At 41.3% G+C, this 15,321-nt stretch overlaps 1 protein-coding gene across 1 annotated transcript in view; it reads left to right on the plus strand.

Moving 5' to 3' along the window:
• The first annotated feature begins 826 nt into the window (after positions 1 to 826).
• Positions 827 to 15,321, plus strand: part of TMEM42 (transmembrane protein 42) — a 73,710-nt gene continuing 59,215 nt past the window's right edge. The window contains exon 1 of the mRNA XM_060685958.2: positions 827 to 1,051. Within this exon, the coding sequence (XP_060541941.1) occupies positions 893 to 1,051 (159 nt within the window). The 5' untranslated portion in view covers positions 827 to 892. The remainder of the gene's footprint in view (positions 1,052 to 15,321) is intronic.

A 15,321-nucleotide genomic window follows, 5' to 3' on the forward strand; every position in this document is an offset into this window, starting at 1 on the left:
ATCCAAGAGCATTCTCTAGATATATAGCATCTACTAAGCTTTTTCAACCAATCTATTTGGCAACAGGGGAAGGACAAACATACTGGAGAATCCAATTTCATCTTGGGATAGTTTCCCCGCCCCCCCAAAGTATGGATGGCATATTGACTCAGCAGTGAGAGAAATCCCTTACTTTGTACATCTTACTTTGTACATCTTCAATGATCTTCTGCATGTGTGCATATGATGTTCCATGAAATCAAAGATTTTCTGAGTTTTGTGACTTTGAAGATGTCATGATGGAGCACAGGTCTTTTCCATATTATGATGCAGTTTCACTCCAGATTTGTAACATTTGAGAAAAATCTTTACTTTCCATGATTTCTAGTGTAATGGTTTTAAAATTATTTCATGTATAATCAATTAAGCCACTTTCATTTTGTCTTCAGACAAAAGTGTAATAAGATGCTGAATATTGTAAGAAATTTACAACAATCCTCATTCTGGCTTTTGTCTTTGGATAGGGAGGGCTTCCTTAAGTGCATACATAATTCTTGGTTGCAGTATTATTGGTGCATTGAAACTCAACTTTTCTCTGTAGTTTTAAAACAATGGAACAGAGATGTATCTCCCCTTTTTATTCCAATCCACATATCTCTACTAGAGAGCATTGTTACAGCACAACTTTACAACTTTATAAGATTTCTGACATTTAAAATAAAATAGATAGACCTGCAGACATCTGAGGAAGTTTTACAATGCATACCCATAGTTTACAGTAAGGTGTTAGCCGACTACCTCCTTTGGAGAATAAGTACAGCAAGGCGGAGTCACATTGTCACGTAACAATTCCTCAGTCGAACGCGCGAGCGCCGTCTTTTCGAAAGACTCGCGAAAGCGAATCGCTAGGCCTATGCCGCTGGTGTTGGGGACTACATGCGCTATAGGCGCTGGCCTGCTGGGGACGCTGGCTGCTTCCTCAGCCAAGCTGGCTTTGGACGATGATTACTTGAGGGCTACTTGCCAAGCCGTCCTCGGAGAAGAAGAGATCACCGGGGAAGCCTGTATCTGGGTAAGAGGCCGCCTTCGCTGCGGAAGAAGCGGTTGGCGATATGATTCTTTGCCACCGCGGGCCTGCAAGCCCTCTAGCCCGGCAGCAGCTTGGAAGGCCGAGTGGCCTACGAGGAAGAAATGCAGGGCCGCATGAGAGAAACTCGTGGGTCCAATAAATGTAGCATATTTCAAGGGATCCGAAGCAAAATTGGGCAGATTTCCCCTCCCCTCAAATTCTTTTGCAGGAAGGGAAATAGCCCATACTTCTGCCTTGGAAGAAGTTTTGGGGGCTGATGTACAAAAGCTTATGTTGCTGCAACAAGGCTCCTTTGTGTGGTTTATATTTCTCTATTTTCCCATTTTTATTATTTTCACAAATAACTCAAAGCAGCAAATATATCCAACATACCTTCTTCCTCCTATTTTCTTCACAGCAATAACCTTGTGGGGAAGGTTGGGCTGAGAGAGAATGCCTATTTCAAATTTACCCAATGATCATCCCTGGCTGAGAATTCAGTTTGAAATGCCTATTGTTCATGTAATCCTTCAAAAATAAAGGCGAATATTTTAGCTTACTGTTGAAATGAGGGTATCTTGTGAGCTTGGTTGCTTTCTTGCAGACGTTTCATTGCCCAAATAAGTAACATTAGCAACGCTAGTGAAGATGCCCTTATCAGAGAGTACCAAGGACCCCACATTCAAAAAACCCTTCATATTCAGCATGAATGATTTGAGATAAGATCTCAACTTAATTAGTTTGACTTAAAGATGGCACTAAATAACATTCTTGTTTGCTATAACCAGCAAACAATCAATTACTGGCTTCAGAAGAATAAGCAGAATTAGCCATTGCAAGAAAAATAATATGCTTATAATTATGTTGTAAAACACCTTCAAAATTTATGCAAGAGTACACAAAATTTATATATAATAGGAAAATCTGTTGCATTCTGTAGAAAGTTAGCATCCACCCTTCTCTAGAAGAATGAACTATTCTAGGAAATATTAAAAAGGCAGAATATTATACCTCCCTGGATGAAAAAAGGAGAAACATGCTCTTGGAAAGTAGCCCCCACCTTTGTTAGTAGCTCCAGAAAGACCGGTGCCAACCTATCTACAAGACAAAAGACTGGGCCAGTATATCTACAAAACAAAGGACCTTCAACTTCAGGACATGATAGGATTAGCCCTCACTCAAGATCCAAACCAGGACAAAACCATTCAGCCATAATAGGAATTGCCCAGCACCCTTTAAGAACACAACCCTCTTCTTTACATCATCACCCAGCAAGATTCAACCAAGTCTGGGTCTCAAGACAACCTAAAAAGTTACCCCTATATGGCCCCATGGGAGCCTGACAACCAATCAGGATACCTGCCCTTACACAGGAACAGGAAGCTCTAAGGCGGGGCCCAAGAGGGTATAATTTGCCCAGGACCAAAAAAACCCATGTGGTCCTGTCCACCATTAAATCATCTTTCCAAACAGCCCCCATGTTTCCAGTGTCTTTCTTCCCACTTGGAACTGAACCCAGATGGACATTTCTTCCAACAATTCTATTACTACTTTGGCCCTGACTTGATTGTGTGGGACTTCTGGAAGTTGTAGGCCAGGAACAACAGGAGGACCACCTGTTTTCCATGCCTCTTTTACAGAAAACAAATATAAATAAAGAGGCTATAAAGCAGGTAAATATTTTCAGGTGACTTCTACAAAACTGTTAAGTTCTCTGCTTTTGTCATCAGAAGGAAGCCTTGCTATGCTAAACTCACGCAGTGTTTTGCATTCTGGAAATTCTCTGATCCTTTCTTGACAATCAGTTATTGAAAATTATTTTTGTTGTGGTAACGAGATTGAAATATTTTTGATTAATTTGATAAGTAAAGGCTCTCCAAAGGTTGTAAATCAAATTGAATACACAGGTAGTACTCAATTTATGACTACAATTGAACCCAAAATTTATGTTACTAAGAGAGACAGTTAAGTGAATTTTAACTCATTTTATTTTTCCTTGCCATAATTGTTATGTGAATCACTACAGTTGTTAAATTAGTAATACAATTATTAATCTAGTGTCAGATCCCATATATTTCTTTTTTAAAAATTATTTTTTATTATGCATTTTTTTTTTTTTTTGCTATAATTTATATGCCGCCGTTCTCCGGAGACTCAGGGCGGCTTACAATGCGTTGAGCAATAGCCTTCATACTTTTGTATATTTATACAAAGTCAGTTTATTGCCCCCACAATCTGGGTCCTCATTTCACCTATCTTTGAAAGGATGAAAGCTGAGTCAACCTTGAGCCTGGTGAGATTTGAACTTGCAGTAATTGCAAGCAGCAGATGTTAATAGCAGTGCTTTAGTCCACTGTACTACAAATTTTCTTTGTTATATATAAAATTTCCATATCCACAATGGCAGTGTACTTACTGGATATAATCTCTTTTAAATACAAATAATAAATCTTATGCACACAATAGCTATACCTATTATCCTCAAAATCTATTCACCATAATCTTCACATATCCTTATTAAACATTTTCCATTATTTAATTAAACGCTCTATTCAGTTTTATCTATAATTAGCTAATATCAAGCATTATAAACATCATATATATATAATATAATCATCACATTTGTAATCATTATTGCTCAAGTCTATTAATCATAATGTTTACTTATCCTCATTATTCAATATTCATTATTTAATTACATATTTATTTCATTTTTATTTACATATTCTCCTGATTCTAAATTTCTAACTTCTGCTTCTATTTTCTAACCTTTGATAAAATAATTCCCAAGTTAAAAAATATTCTGTTTCTTCCTTATCCTTTATTTTCAACGTTAATCTATCCATTTCAGCACATTCTAGTATTTTCTTTATTACATTTTCCCCTATAGGTATATTTTCATTTTTCCAATTTTGTGCATACATAATTCTCACTGCTGTTATCACATATAAAATTAAATATGTATTTCTTTTATTAATTTCTCCAGTAGGATACCCAACAAGAACATCTCTGGTTTTAGATCTATTTGTTGTTTTATCATTTCTTCTAGTCACATTTTTATTTTTAACTTTTTTTTTTTTTTTTTTGCCATAGGACAGGTCCACCATATATGATAGTAAGAACCCAGTATCTGTTTACATTTCCAACATCTGGGAGATATGTTTTGGAACATCCTTGCCAATCTTGCTGGTGGCAAATGCCACCTATAAAACATTTTGTAGAAATTTTCTTTGTAGGCTGTTGACATCATCAAAACTCTGGGTTTCTTTCCCAGAGTTTTTGCCATTTGTCTAATTCTATAGTACATCCAAAATTTTTGGACCATACTAGAATAGTTTCTTTTACTTCTTGTTCTTTCATTTTAAAACTCAATAGGGAGCTATATATTTTTTTTTATTAGTTTATCATCCGTCTATAAAAATATCTGCTCTAATTCTGAAGGTTCTTTGTAAAATCCGTACATATCTGCATCTTTCTTGTATCTTGATTGTATTTGCATAAGTGGCCACTAAGCTAAATCAATTCCTTGATTATTCAGTTCTTGTTTTGATTTTAATTCCCATTGTTTATTTAGGATATCTTTATATCTTGTGATTTTTTCCAGTTCAAGAACATTTGGATGTATTAGTGCTTCCATTGTGGATTGCCAGACCAGTATTTTCATGTAATGTTTCTCTTTTATTCTTTCCCGTGCTAAAAGCAGAGCATTTCTAATATAATGTCTTTGAAAATATCTCTCTTTTTTTGGTATATGTTTTATTTGCATATACAAATAAAGACCAAATGTTGCTCTTTAACAACCAACATTTTTGTGGTAATAATACAATTACATATACAAAATTTTTATCTTCCAACTTCAATATATTTTTCTATGTATCAATCTATATTATACTATTTTCCCAATTTATACTTATTACTTTATTTTTCCCATTTGTTGGGGTTCTTACGTCATTATTTTTAAACAATACTATTCTCTCTTTATGATTTTTTATCACTTTCTCCAAAAGTATATGTAAACATCAATAATATTTCTTTATACAATATACTTATTAACCCCTAATATTTTATTATAAATATCACTCAGTGTTCCACATTTTCAATATCTCAATTTTCTATAAACACCAATAAAACCAGTTATCAATAAGATTTAATGTTCCAAGCTTATATCTCTTAAGTCCCCTGAGTTTATAGTCCTTGAAAATTATATTTTCCAATATATTTTTTATCCTGTTGATCATAATAATTACTTTTAGATATACCTACTCCTAGTCTTTCACTTTGTAATCTTAATATATTTATGTTTATAAATTTCCTTTTTAGAATTTCATCATTTATTGATTTTTTGGTGATTCTTTTATGTTTCTCTCTTGGAATCCTATGTTTTTCTAGCATTTTTACACAGACTGATTGTTCCCTCTGCCTTACCCTTTATTTCTTTTTGCTGCATCTTTTGAATATCCATCCATAACCCTTTCATTATTTTTTAAACATCTTCCTTTCCCCCCCTCTATTCTATTATAAGCTCTTAAGGGATTGTCTATTTGATTTTTAGTATTTATTATTACTGACTTTTCAGTATTTTTATCTGCTTTTAACTTATTTTTATCTTTTTGTAATTTATTTTGCTTTGTCCCCTCCACTACTCCTTCTAATTTCTCAGCTGTCTTCTGTGTGTTATATTCATCTTTTCCCACCATTTGTTGAGAGCCTTCTACTTTCACATCTTTATCTTTAAATATTCCTATCAACTTCTTATAATTCTTCGTCGCTATTTCTAACATTTATTTCTTCATAAAACTTTATTGTACCTTGCTGGGTCATTTTGTAACAAGTTAATATACCTCTAATATCCCAGTATCCCAATATCTGAAAACTACAGAAAAAAAATCAATTATTAATAAGATTTGGTCAATCCCCAAGTTATTCCTCCAAGTCCCCTAAATTTCTAATCCTTAGATGCTATAAATTTGCGCTTTTCAGTCTTCATAATTTCCAATTTACACCTTCCCAATTGTTCAGATTTTAAAGTCTTATTTATCTTTTTCTTTTTTTTCTCATGATGTTGATAACCCAAATCCAATTTAGCTCACCAAGTTTCTTCAAATCTTTCAAATCTGCTTTTCGTTGTATAGTTCTAATAAAGTTGTAGTGTTTAATTTAATTTGCCTTATGAATTTTCAAAAAGCTCAGTAAATATTTCCCAGCATCTAAATTGTCTACTAAGATAAAGTCAAGGTCAGGTAGCTTTCCAGATGTTGTTTACTTTCTCTCATCACTTTCCTTTGAATGTCACATGTTGCAGTAATCTTTCTCCAGTAGATGGCTCCCCTGCTCCCAATTCCAGAGTTCAACAGAGTGTAAAAGTCAAAAACAGCTGATTATCATCCAGTCAAGGGAGTTAGAGATAGAGTTTACAAAAGCAATTTCTCCCAATAGTCATGTTTCACAATGTTGTTTGGCTTTTCCAGGCTTTCTATGTTTTAAATCATCCTTTAGGTTTTTCTTTTACTTCTAAATTGTTAATCTTAATCTTCCTCTTTAGTTTTTAGTCTTTAATATTTCTCCATAAATCCAATTATTGGTTTTTTAACATTTGGAGATCATTTTTTGGAACTTTTAACTTAGGTTAACAGTTGGAAATTTTCTCACCCAGTTTCACTGCTCTGTCCACACACTGCTTCAGCACAAGATCTTAGTGCTCTAGTTGTCCCAGCTTGTGACTGACCAAAAATGGCCATCATCCCTGCTGCCGTTCAGGAAAACTTTTTTCAGATCAATGAGGAAATTGTGATTTCCTCACTATTGATGAAGCGCTTCTCCTTTCTTCACCACCCTTCCAGGACAGCTTAACCCCGTAGGGTCTCCCAGCAAGCAGTTGCTGGCTGCATTTCAGAGCCTGGCAGAGTTCCGCTATTTTCCAGCTGTTCTCGCCATGACGTCAACTGGAATTCTCGCCATGACGTCAACTGGAAGTCTCTGTCTTTGAAACTATCTATATATTTTATTTTTCCCATATCACATAAATGCGTGCCACCCCAATTGTAAATCATATCCTTCTAAAGTCAATATTCGGTTGTTCCTCAAATTAACCCATTCTTTCATACATGTAAGCACTGAGGCCTGGCAGTACAACTCCCAATCAGCTAACCCAAATCCCCCCTTATTTTTAACTTCTTGTAGCATTTTCAATTTTATTCTTGCTTTTTTCCCTTGCCAAATAAACTTTAAAATCAATTTGTTTAAATCCTCAAAACCTTTTTTTCTAGTTTTATTGGAATTGTTTAAAACAGAAATAATAACTTTGGCAAAATGTTCATTTTTATTGTAACTATTCTTCCAACCATTGACAGCTGTAAGTTTTTCCATTTTTCCAGATCCATCTTTATTTGGATTTAGACTCTGATTGGGCAATTCCGACCGAGATGACGGGCAGGTCTTAGTCCTATTGTGTGGCATGAGTTTGAGCTTGTAACTCCTGAGGAAGTGGACAAGGCTGTAGGAGCGATGAGTTCCTCCACTTGTTTGTTGGACCCATGCCCCTCCTGGCTGGTTTTGGCCAGCAGGGAGGTGACACGAGGCTGGCTCCAGACTTTAGTTAATGCGTCCTTGAGGGAAGGGGCCTTCCCGCAACAATTAAAGGAGGCGGTTGTGAGGCCCCTTCTCAAGAGGCCTTCCGTGGATCCAGCAGAATTAAAGAACTTTCGTCCAGTCTCCAACCTACCCTTTGTGGCAAAGGTTGTAGAGAAAGTGGTGGCACTTCAGCTCCTGCGGTCATTGGAGGAAACGGATTATCTAGACCCTTTTCAGTCTGGCTTCAGGCCTGGCTACAGCACGTAAACTGCTTTGCTCACGCTGATGGATGATCTCTGGCGAGCCCGAGATGGGGGTCATTCCTCCATCTTGGTGCTACTTGACCTCTCAGGGGCTTTCGATACCATTGACCATGATATCCTTCTGGGATGACTAAGGGAGCTGGGAGTGGGAGGCACCGTGTTACGGTGGTTCTCCTCCTATCTCTCTGGTCGATCACAGTCGGTGTTGGTAGGAGGACAGAGGTTGACTCCTAGGCCCTTCGTTTGCGGGGTGCCTCAGGGCTCGGTCCTCTCTCCCCTCCTATTTAACATCTCCCCTCCTATTTAACATCTAACATCTGGGTGAGATCATCCGATGTTACGGGGTGAGGTAGCAATACGCTGATGATACCCAGCTGTATATCTCTACCCCGGGTCAATTCATTGATGCGGTGGATGTGATGGGCCGGTGCCTGGAGGCTGTGAGGGTCTGGATGGGAGTCAACAGGCTCAGACTTAACCCAGACAGGACCGAGTGGCTATGGATATTGCGTCCTAAAGACTATGTTGACTGTCCATCCTTGGTTCTGGGGGGGGGGGAAGAGAAATTGTCCCCCTTAGAACGGGTTCGCAATTTGGGTGTCCTCCTAGACTCACAGCTAAGATTAGAGCAACATCTGACAGCTGTGGCTAGGGGGACCTTTGCACAGGTTCGCCTGGTGCACCAATTGCGACCCTACTTGGATTGGGAGGCTCTCCTCATGGTCACTCATGCCCTTGTCACCTCACGGTTAGATTATTGCAACACGCTCTACATGGGGCTACCCTTGAAAAGTGTTCGGAGACTACAGTTGTTCCAGAACGCAGCCGTGCAAACTGTCGTGGATGCACCTAGGTACACCCACATTACACCAATTCTCCGCGATCTGCATTGGCTCCTTATTGGTCTCCGGTCACAATTCAAGGTGTTGGTTATTACCTTTAAAGCCCTACATGGCTCAGGGCCAGGGTATCTTTGAGACCGCCTTCTACCGCATAACTCCCAACAACCGGTAAGATCCCACAGAGTTGGTCTCCTCCGGGTCCCGTCAGCTAAACAATGCCAGCTGGCTGGCCCGTGGGGGTGGGCCTTCTCTGTGGCTGCCCCAGCTCTCTGAAATCAGTTACCTCCTGAGGTCCGGATCATCCCCACCCTATTGGCCTTCCGAAAAGCGGTGAAGACCTGGCTTTTCCGGCAGGCCTGGGGCCGTTGATCTCGCTCTTGCGATCCAGTGAGATCCCGCCATGAATTGTGTGAATCAGTTTTAATGTTTTTAATGTTTTTAATTCTTAAATGTTTTTTATAATGATTTTAAATGCATTGTGAGCTGCCCTGAGTCTTTGGAGAGGAGCGGCATACAAATTGAATGAATAATAATAATAATAAATAAATAAATTTGTTGTATTAATTTAAAACAATTATCTTCTTTAATGGTTGCACATCTCGCCGTTAACCAAATTCCTAAATATTTTACTTTTTTAGTTACCTAAATGCCTATTTTTTCCATCAATTCATTTTTCTGTTTATTTATAAGATTCTTTACCAGCATATTAGTCTTTTTTTTGTTTATTTTTAATCCTACTTCACCAAAATCTTCAATTTTTTTTTTATTAATTTAGATCCCATTTCTAGTGGTTCTTCTAGTATAAATACTAGATCAGTGATAATGAACCTTTTTCTCGTTGCGTGCTGGAAGTGTGTGTGTGCTTCTGGCGCTGGCACCCCCTCACCCCCGGCAACAGCAGTTCTTGCGGTGCCTCTTCCCTGACAGGACCAGGAGCAGAACTTCTTGTGGGGTTTTTCCCCCTTCGCACCGCAACGTATGAAGAATGGGAAGGGAGCGACCCGCTTAACTCTTTTTTGGAGGAGGTGGAAAAGGGGGATGGGGGTGGCGTCTTCATTATTCCGAGGCAGGGCTGTTTGGCCCAGCCAATTCTTGTTATGCCTACGTGGTGGGCTTTTTGGTGATCTGGCAAGGCTGCGCAGTTACCACAGTGGCTTGTAAAGTTCGGGCTGAGCCTGCGGGCCACCAAGTCTGGAGCTGGCAGCAGCTTTTTCCTTCCCCTGGACAGCCTGCTCGGGTGGGGAGACAGGGAAGCCCCAGACAGCAGATCCTTCCCACCACCCCCTTGCACCCAGCGGCGGTGGTTCTTGCGCTCCAGAAGCAGTGGGCGGGGGCTTCAATCCCTTCCCCTGGACAGCCTACTCTGGTGGGGAGACAGGGAAGCCCCAGACAGAACCTTCCCACCACCCCCTTGCACCCGGCAGCGGCGGTTCTTGTGCTCCCCTTCCCCAGCAGTGGCAGGAGCAGCTGGCGGAGGAGAGAGGGTGGCGGTAGGCTGCAGCAGCAGGCTGGTCACGCCGGCTATGAGGCCTTCTGCCACCCTCGCACTCCGGTCAGTGTCCAGGCAGCCATACCCGTCCTCCCCCTGCAGCAGCCCATGTGGATTCCAGGCAGCACAGCTTCAGGGCCTTTCCTCGCAGTGGCAGTGGCGGTGATGAGGCAAACAGGCAGCCGGGCATAGGGGAGCGACTTGTGCAGTGCTCCTGACTGGCAAGAGGTAGATATCCTGGGGCTGTATACGGGCAATGATGGCATGGCTGGTGCGCACCTGTACTAAAGGCCAGCTGGTTGTCATGCACGCATGCACACCAGTAACCCGCAGACTAGCTGGCTAGTGCGCATGCATGTCCTGGAAACCCGGAAGAGGAATGGGCAACGCCACGGGTGCCAAACAACATGGCTCTGCGTGCCACAAATTTGCCAACACGGTACTAGATTGTCCGTAAATACCTGTAATTTGTAATTTTCTTTTTTTATTTCCATACCTTTTATTTCTGGGACTTGTGTGATCTTTCTAATCAAGGCTTCCAAAGTTAGTATAAATAATAGAGGGGACAGAGGACATCCTTGTCTTGCACCCTTACTTATATTGAAATTATCTGTCATATCCCCATTTACTATCACTTTCGCCATTTGTTTAGAATATATTGCCTTAATCATATTTATAAATTTTTCGCCAAAGTCCATACATTTTAGTTGTAGTATCATGAATTGCCAATTCAGTTTATCAAAGGCTTTTTGTGCATCTAAGAAGATCAGCACTAGCTGTTTCTCCAGTGTAGCTGCGGAATAGTCCAGGAATGAATTGCTACAGTCAGATCTGCCCAGAGACTGAGTCATAAATTCTTAGACACGCCCTCTTGCCCCCTCCTCTCTCTCCAGTTTTTTGTCTCAGTCGGCATGAGAGAGATGTTTTTAGAGATTGCTGTGCTTCTAACCATTCCTGGAGTATTCTTTCTTTCTATATCATATTCTATATTTTAACTTGCGATCGGTTCCCTTTGGTTCGATTATTCATAGTCACGTTGCTGGGGAGCGTGCTGGCTAGGTCCAGCCTAGATGTTGTTTCAGGCCATCCCCATCCCAGGGGGCCTATTATCACTAATGCTCAAAGGGAGCGTATCAGCCTTTCGCTTGCTCTAATCAAACAGCTGAGAGATAAACGGATGACAGTTCTCTGCCATGGAGGCGCACTGGCCAGAGGCGTCGGCATTGAAGAGCAGGCTCGCCGGACTTTGTGGATATACCTGTGCCTTTAAGGCAGCTTCTGCAACGGGCAAACTTTAGCCGCTCAGAAACAAGTATAGACAGCTCATGTGCCTGTCTAATTGCAAGCAGAACGGCCAGCCCTTCTAATTGCAAGTGGAGCGGCCTGCATTTTCCCACCACGGGGCGCGCGGCAGTTATTGGCGCAGCGCCAATCGCCTCAAATCCCTGGATCTTCGGCCATTACGAGGTGGCGTAAGGGCGCTTACTACGCTCAGGGGACCACCTCCTGGCTTTCAGGGACTACGGAATAGCTCACGATGCTGGCTATCCCTAGGTTCACCCTAGGAAAGTCGCCCTATTGAGCAGTTGTTCTGTCGCTGCTCGTGTGTGTGCTGGCTAATCTGAAACTATTCTGGCACTGCCACCGCCACAATCCTTCTCCTTTTCATTTTCCAGCCTTTCAGAGTCTACAAGTGGCCTTAGGTAAAGGTCCCTGCCCTCTAACACCAGGGTGCTACCTAAAAACCCCAAGGAGCGGAATTGCTAATCAATAGCCCTTACTGATCTTTGGCCTTATTATTGCAACAAGTTGGTGGATCGCTCTGTGGTGGGGGAGAAGCCACATCTAGCTTCCTCACAGAAGACTGCTGAAGCCTCAGTGGGCAAGAAGGCAACTCACAAGTCCTCTAAAGGAGGGAAGGGCAAGCACATCTCAAAAGCTGAGATAAAAGACAGAGAAAGGAGACAGAGGGCTCTGGAAAAACAGGTTTCAAAAGCTGAGAGACACCTGGCAGGGTTAGAAAAGCCGCCAGTCTCTAATGAGACATCAGTTTCCTACCCTTTTGTGTCTCCTCAATTGGCTCACTCATCTCAAGCCCCTCAGGCCTGGTCACCAGAGGGAGCTGGTGAGCTATCCCCAACTTCAGCCTCACTGAATAGCAGGGATAATGATGCAGAGCCTGATCCCTTTGCTTGCCAACCAGCATCAGAATAGCGTCAGTCTTCTTATAATAGGTCTTGTGCCACAGGAGCTTCCTACAGGGCTCCAGCTGCTGATTTCCCTTCCAACGAGGCTCATTTGTCAGACTTACCTGCTAACCTGCAGCAATTGATTTCTCAGGCCATAACCAGGGGCATTGCAGCTGGCTTATATCAGCAGTTTTCTGCCTCTTGCATTTCTGGCTCACTTCCTCACCCACATCAGATCTCGCCCACTGTAACTGTAGATGAGATACCTTATCAGTCAACTCACTCCATGTGTAGTGATGACTCCTTGGGTGGCGAGTCCCAGAGAGAACTGGATCTCAGATTATGAGGGGATATTCCAGGATGCCCCAGCCTTTACGGGGCTGTTTCCTCCAGGACTTTTTAAGTCATTACTGCATAAAGCATGGGCTACAGCCCACTTGGCGGAGGACTCACCTGTGGAGGAGCTGGCAGTTCTTCCTCAGGATCATAGTCAGGGTCTGCTCTCTGAGCCGATAGTTCATTCCAACACCCCAGTTATTTCTGAATGTTGTTCAAAAACAGTGGACAAGCCCAGCGTTGCTTCCCACTCCGAGTGGGAACGTCAAAAGATTTTATGGCATGGCTCCAAGCTTGTCACAGGCGCTGCAACTGCCCTCAGTGGACACACCCATTCTGGCCTTGTCTTCCCCGTCGCCATATTTGGTGGGAGATATCACTGACGGCTTAAGAGCGGAGGACAAAAAGTCTGAATTGACTTTGAGAAAATCCCACCAGACTGCGGCCTGGGCAATTTGGGCTTCTATGGCAGCATTGTTCTTTGACCGCACCTCCCTCATTTGGCTCTGCCAACTTCAATCGTGGGTGGCTTCCCAGGAGGCTCGCTTGCATCAGGACCTTAATAAGCTCATTGCAGGGACCCATTCTCTGCAGATATGACTCTGCATGCCACCAAATATGCCTCCAGAGCTCTGGCCTCCTCGATAACCTCCAGGAGGTTATTGTGGCTCTGCCAGTAGCAAGCTGATGTGAAGTCCAAGGGGCAATTGGCATCTTCTTCCTATACAGGGTACATGTTGTTTGGCTAATCTCTTGAACCAATTCTAATTTGAGAATCTGGAAAAGAGAAAAGTTCTGCCTTTGGCAGCCAGGTGGGCAGGCCGTTGTCCTACCCCCTTCTACCGACGGCCATCCTTTTTCCCCAACGAGCAGGCAGGTCCATCCCAGCAGAGGTTTTATGGTCAAAGAGCAGACCGGCAAACCAGAGCTTTTGAGACAGGCCAAGGCAGTTTGTTTCCAACAAGCGGCCATTTTGAGGAGTGGATTACCGCCAGTTCCGTAGACAGAAGTGACTCAACAGGCTCACCCCCATATCGGGGGGTGCTTGAGCATCTTCATAGACCAGTGGATGCAGACAACGACAGACAAATTGGTTTTAAAAAAAAAAAGTTTATTATTTTTTAAAAAACAAACATAAAACACATCTTTTCAAAACAAAGCTTTTGATCAGGTCACAAATTAATACAAATCACTAACAAATCTTAATTTTCAATTAACACAACTTAATATTTTACTCAGTTATTTCCCTCAAATCTGTCTATTTAACTATGCCATTATCTCCAAAAACCCATTACTTAAATCATAAATCCTAACCAAATATCATTCCCCTTTTCTCTTTCATTTGCTTAGATGGATATATTTTAAAAATATATATCATACAATTATTATAAACATTCATAAAATATTTAATTCCAACATAATCATTTTATTTTTACTATTGAACTCAACAATTATAATCTTTATTTCTATTATTAAACCTAACTTATTCATTTCATTTTAACTATTAATCTCAACATACTCCTCCTTATTTTGGCTATCCCACCTCATTTTATTTTTGCCATAAAATCTAGCATCTTTATCTTTATCTTTATCTTTGTTGTTAAACCAATCATTTTTATTTCTTGGCTGTTAAACACAGCATAACCATTTTGTTTTTGGCTGTTAAACACAGCATAATCATAGTTGGTTTAACTATTAATCCCTTCTTAGTCCTTTCTTTGTTGTTTCCATCCATCTATGCATTGCTTATTTTCAGATAATCATATTTATCCTTATCCTTTTCCATGACAATTTAACATTGAGACATGGTTCTTGCTTAAATCATACCTTTAAATATATTTATAAATTCCTTTTAACATTTTTAATTAATCATATTTATCCTTATTCTTTTTCATAACAATTTAACATTGAAACATGGTTCTTGCTTCAAACATGGTATCATGCTGCACCGGTTGGAGGAGTTGGGGATGGGGGGCACTGTGCTACGGTGGTTCTCCTCCTTTCTCTCAGACCGGTCGCAGTTCGTGTTGGCAGGGGGGCAGAGATCGACCTCGAGGCCTCTTATATGTGGAGTGCCTCAGGGGTCGGTCCTCTCGCCCCTTCTGTTCAAAATTTATGTGAAGCCGCTGGGTGAGATCATCCGTGGCTTTGGGGTGAAGTACTATCAGTACGCTGATGACACCCAGCTGTACATCTCCACCCCAGGCCACCCCAACGATGCCCTTGAAGTGATGTCCCGATGCCTGGAGGCTGTGCGGATCTGGATGGGGAGAAACAGGCTCAAGCTTAACCCTTCCAAGACTGAGTGGCTGTGGTTCCCGGCATCCCGATACAGTCAGTTGACTCCATCACTGACTATTGGGGGCGAGTCTTTGGCCCCTTCGGCCCCTGCGCCAATTTTTTAGTTGTTGTTATTGTTGTTTCAACTATAGGAGTTCCATTATAGTTTCCTTTTCTTTTCACCAAAATCCAGCTGCCTGCAGACAGGGGGGAAAAAAAACTCCTCTGCAAAGTCCCATGGCTTTTATCTGTAGAGGTCAGAATTTTCCATGACAAAAAAAAGTTACAAAGTTCCTTTTTAAAC

Source organism: Pantherophis guttatus, chromosome 4, assembly GCF_059756535.1.
Source record: "Pantherophis guttatus breed Tessera chromosome 4, ASM5975653v1, whole genome shotgun sequence".
NCBI lineage: Eukaryota > Metazoa > Chordata > Lepidosauria > Squamata > Colubridae > Pantherophis > Pantherophis guttatus.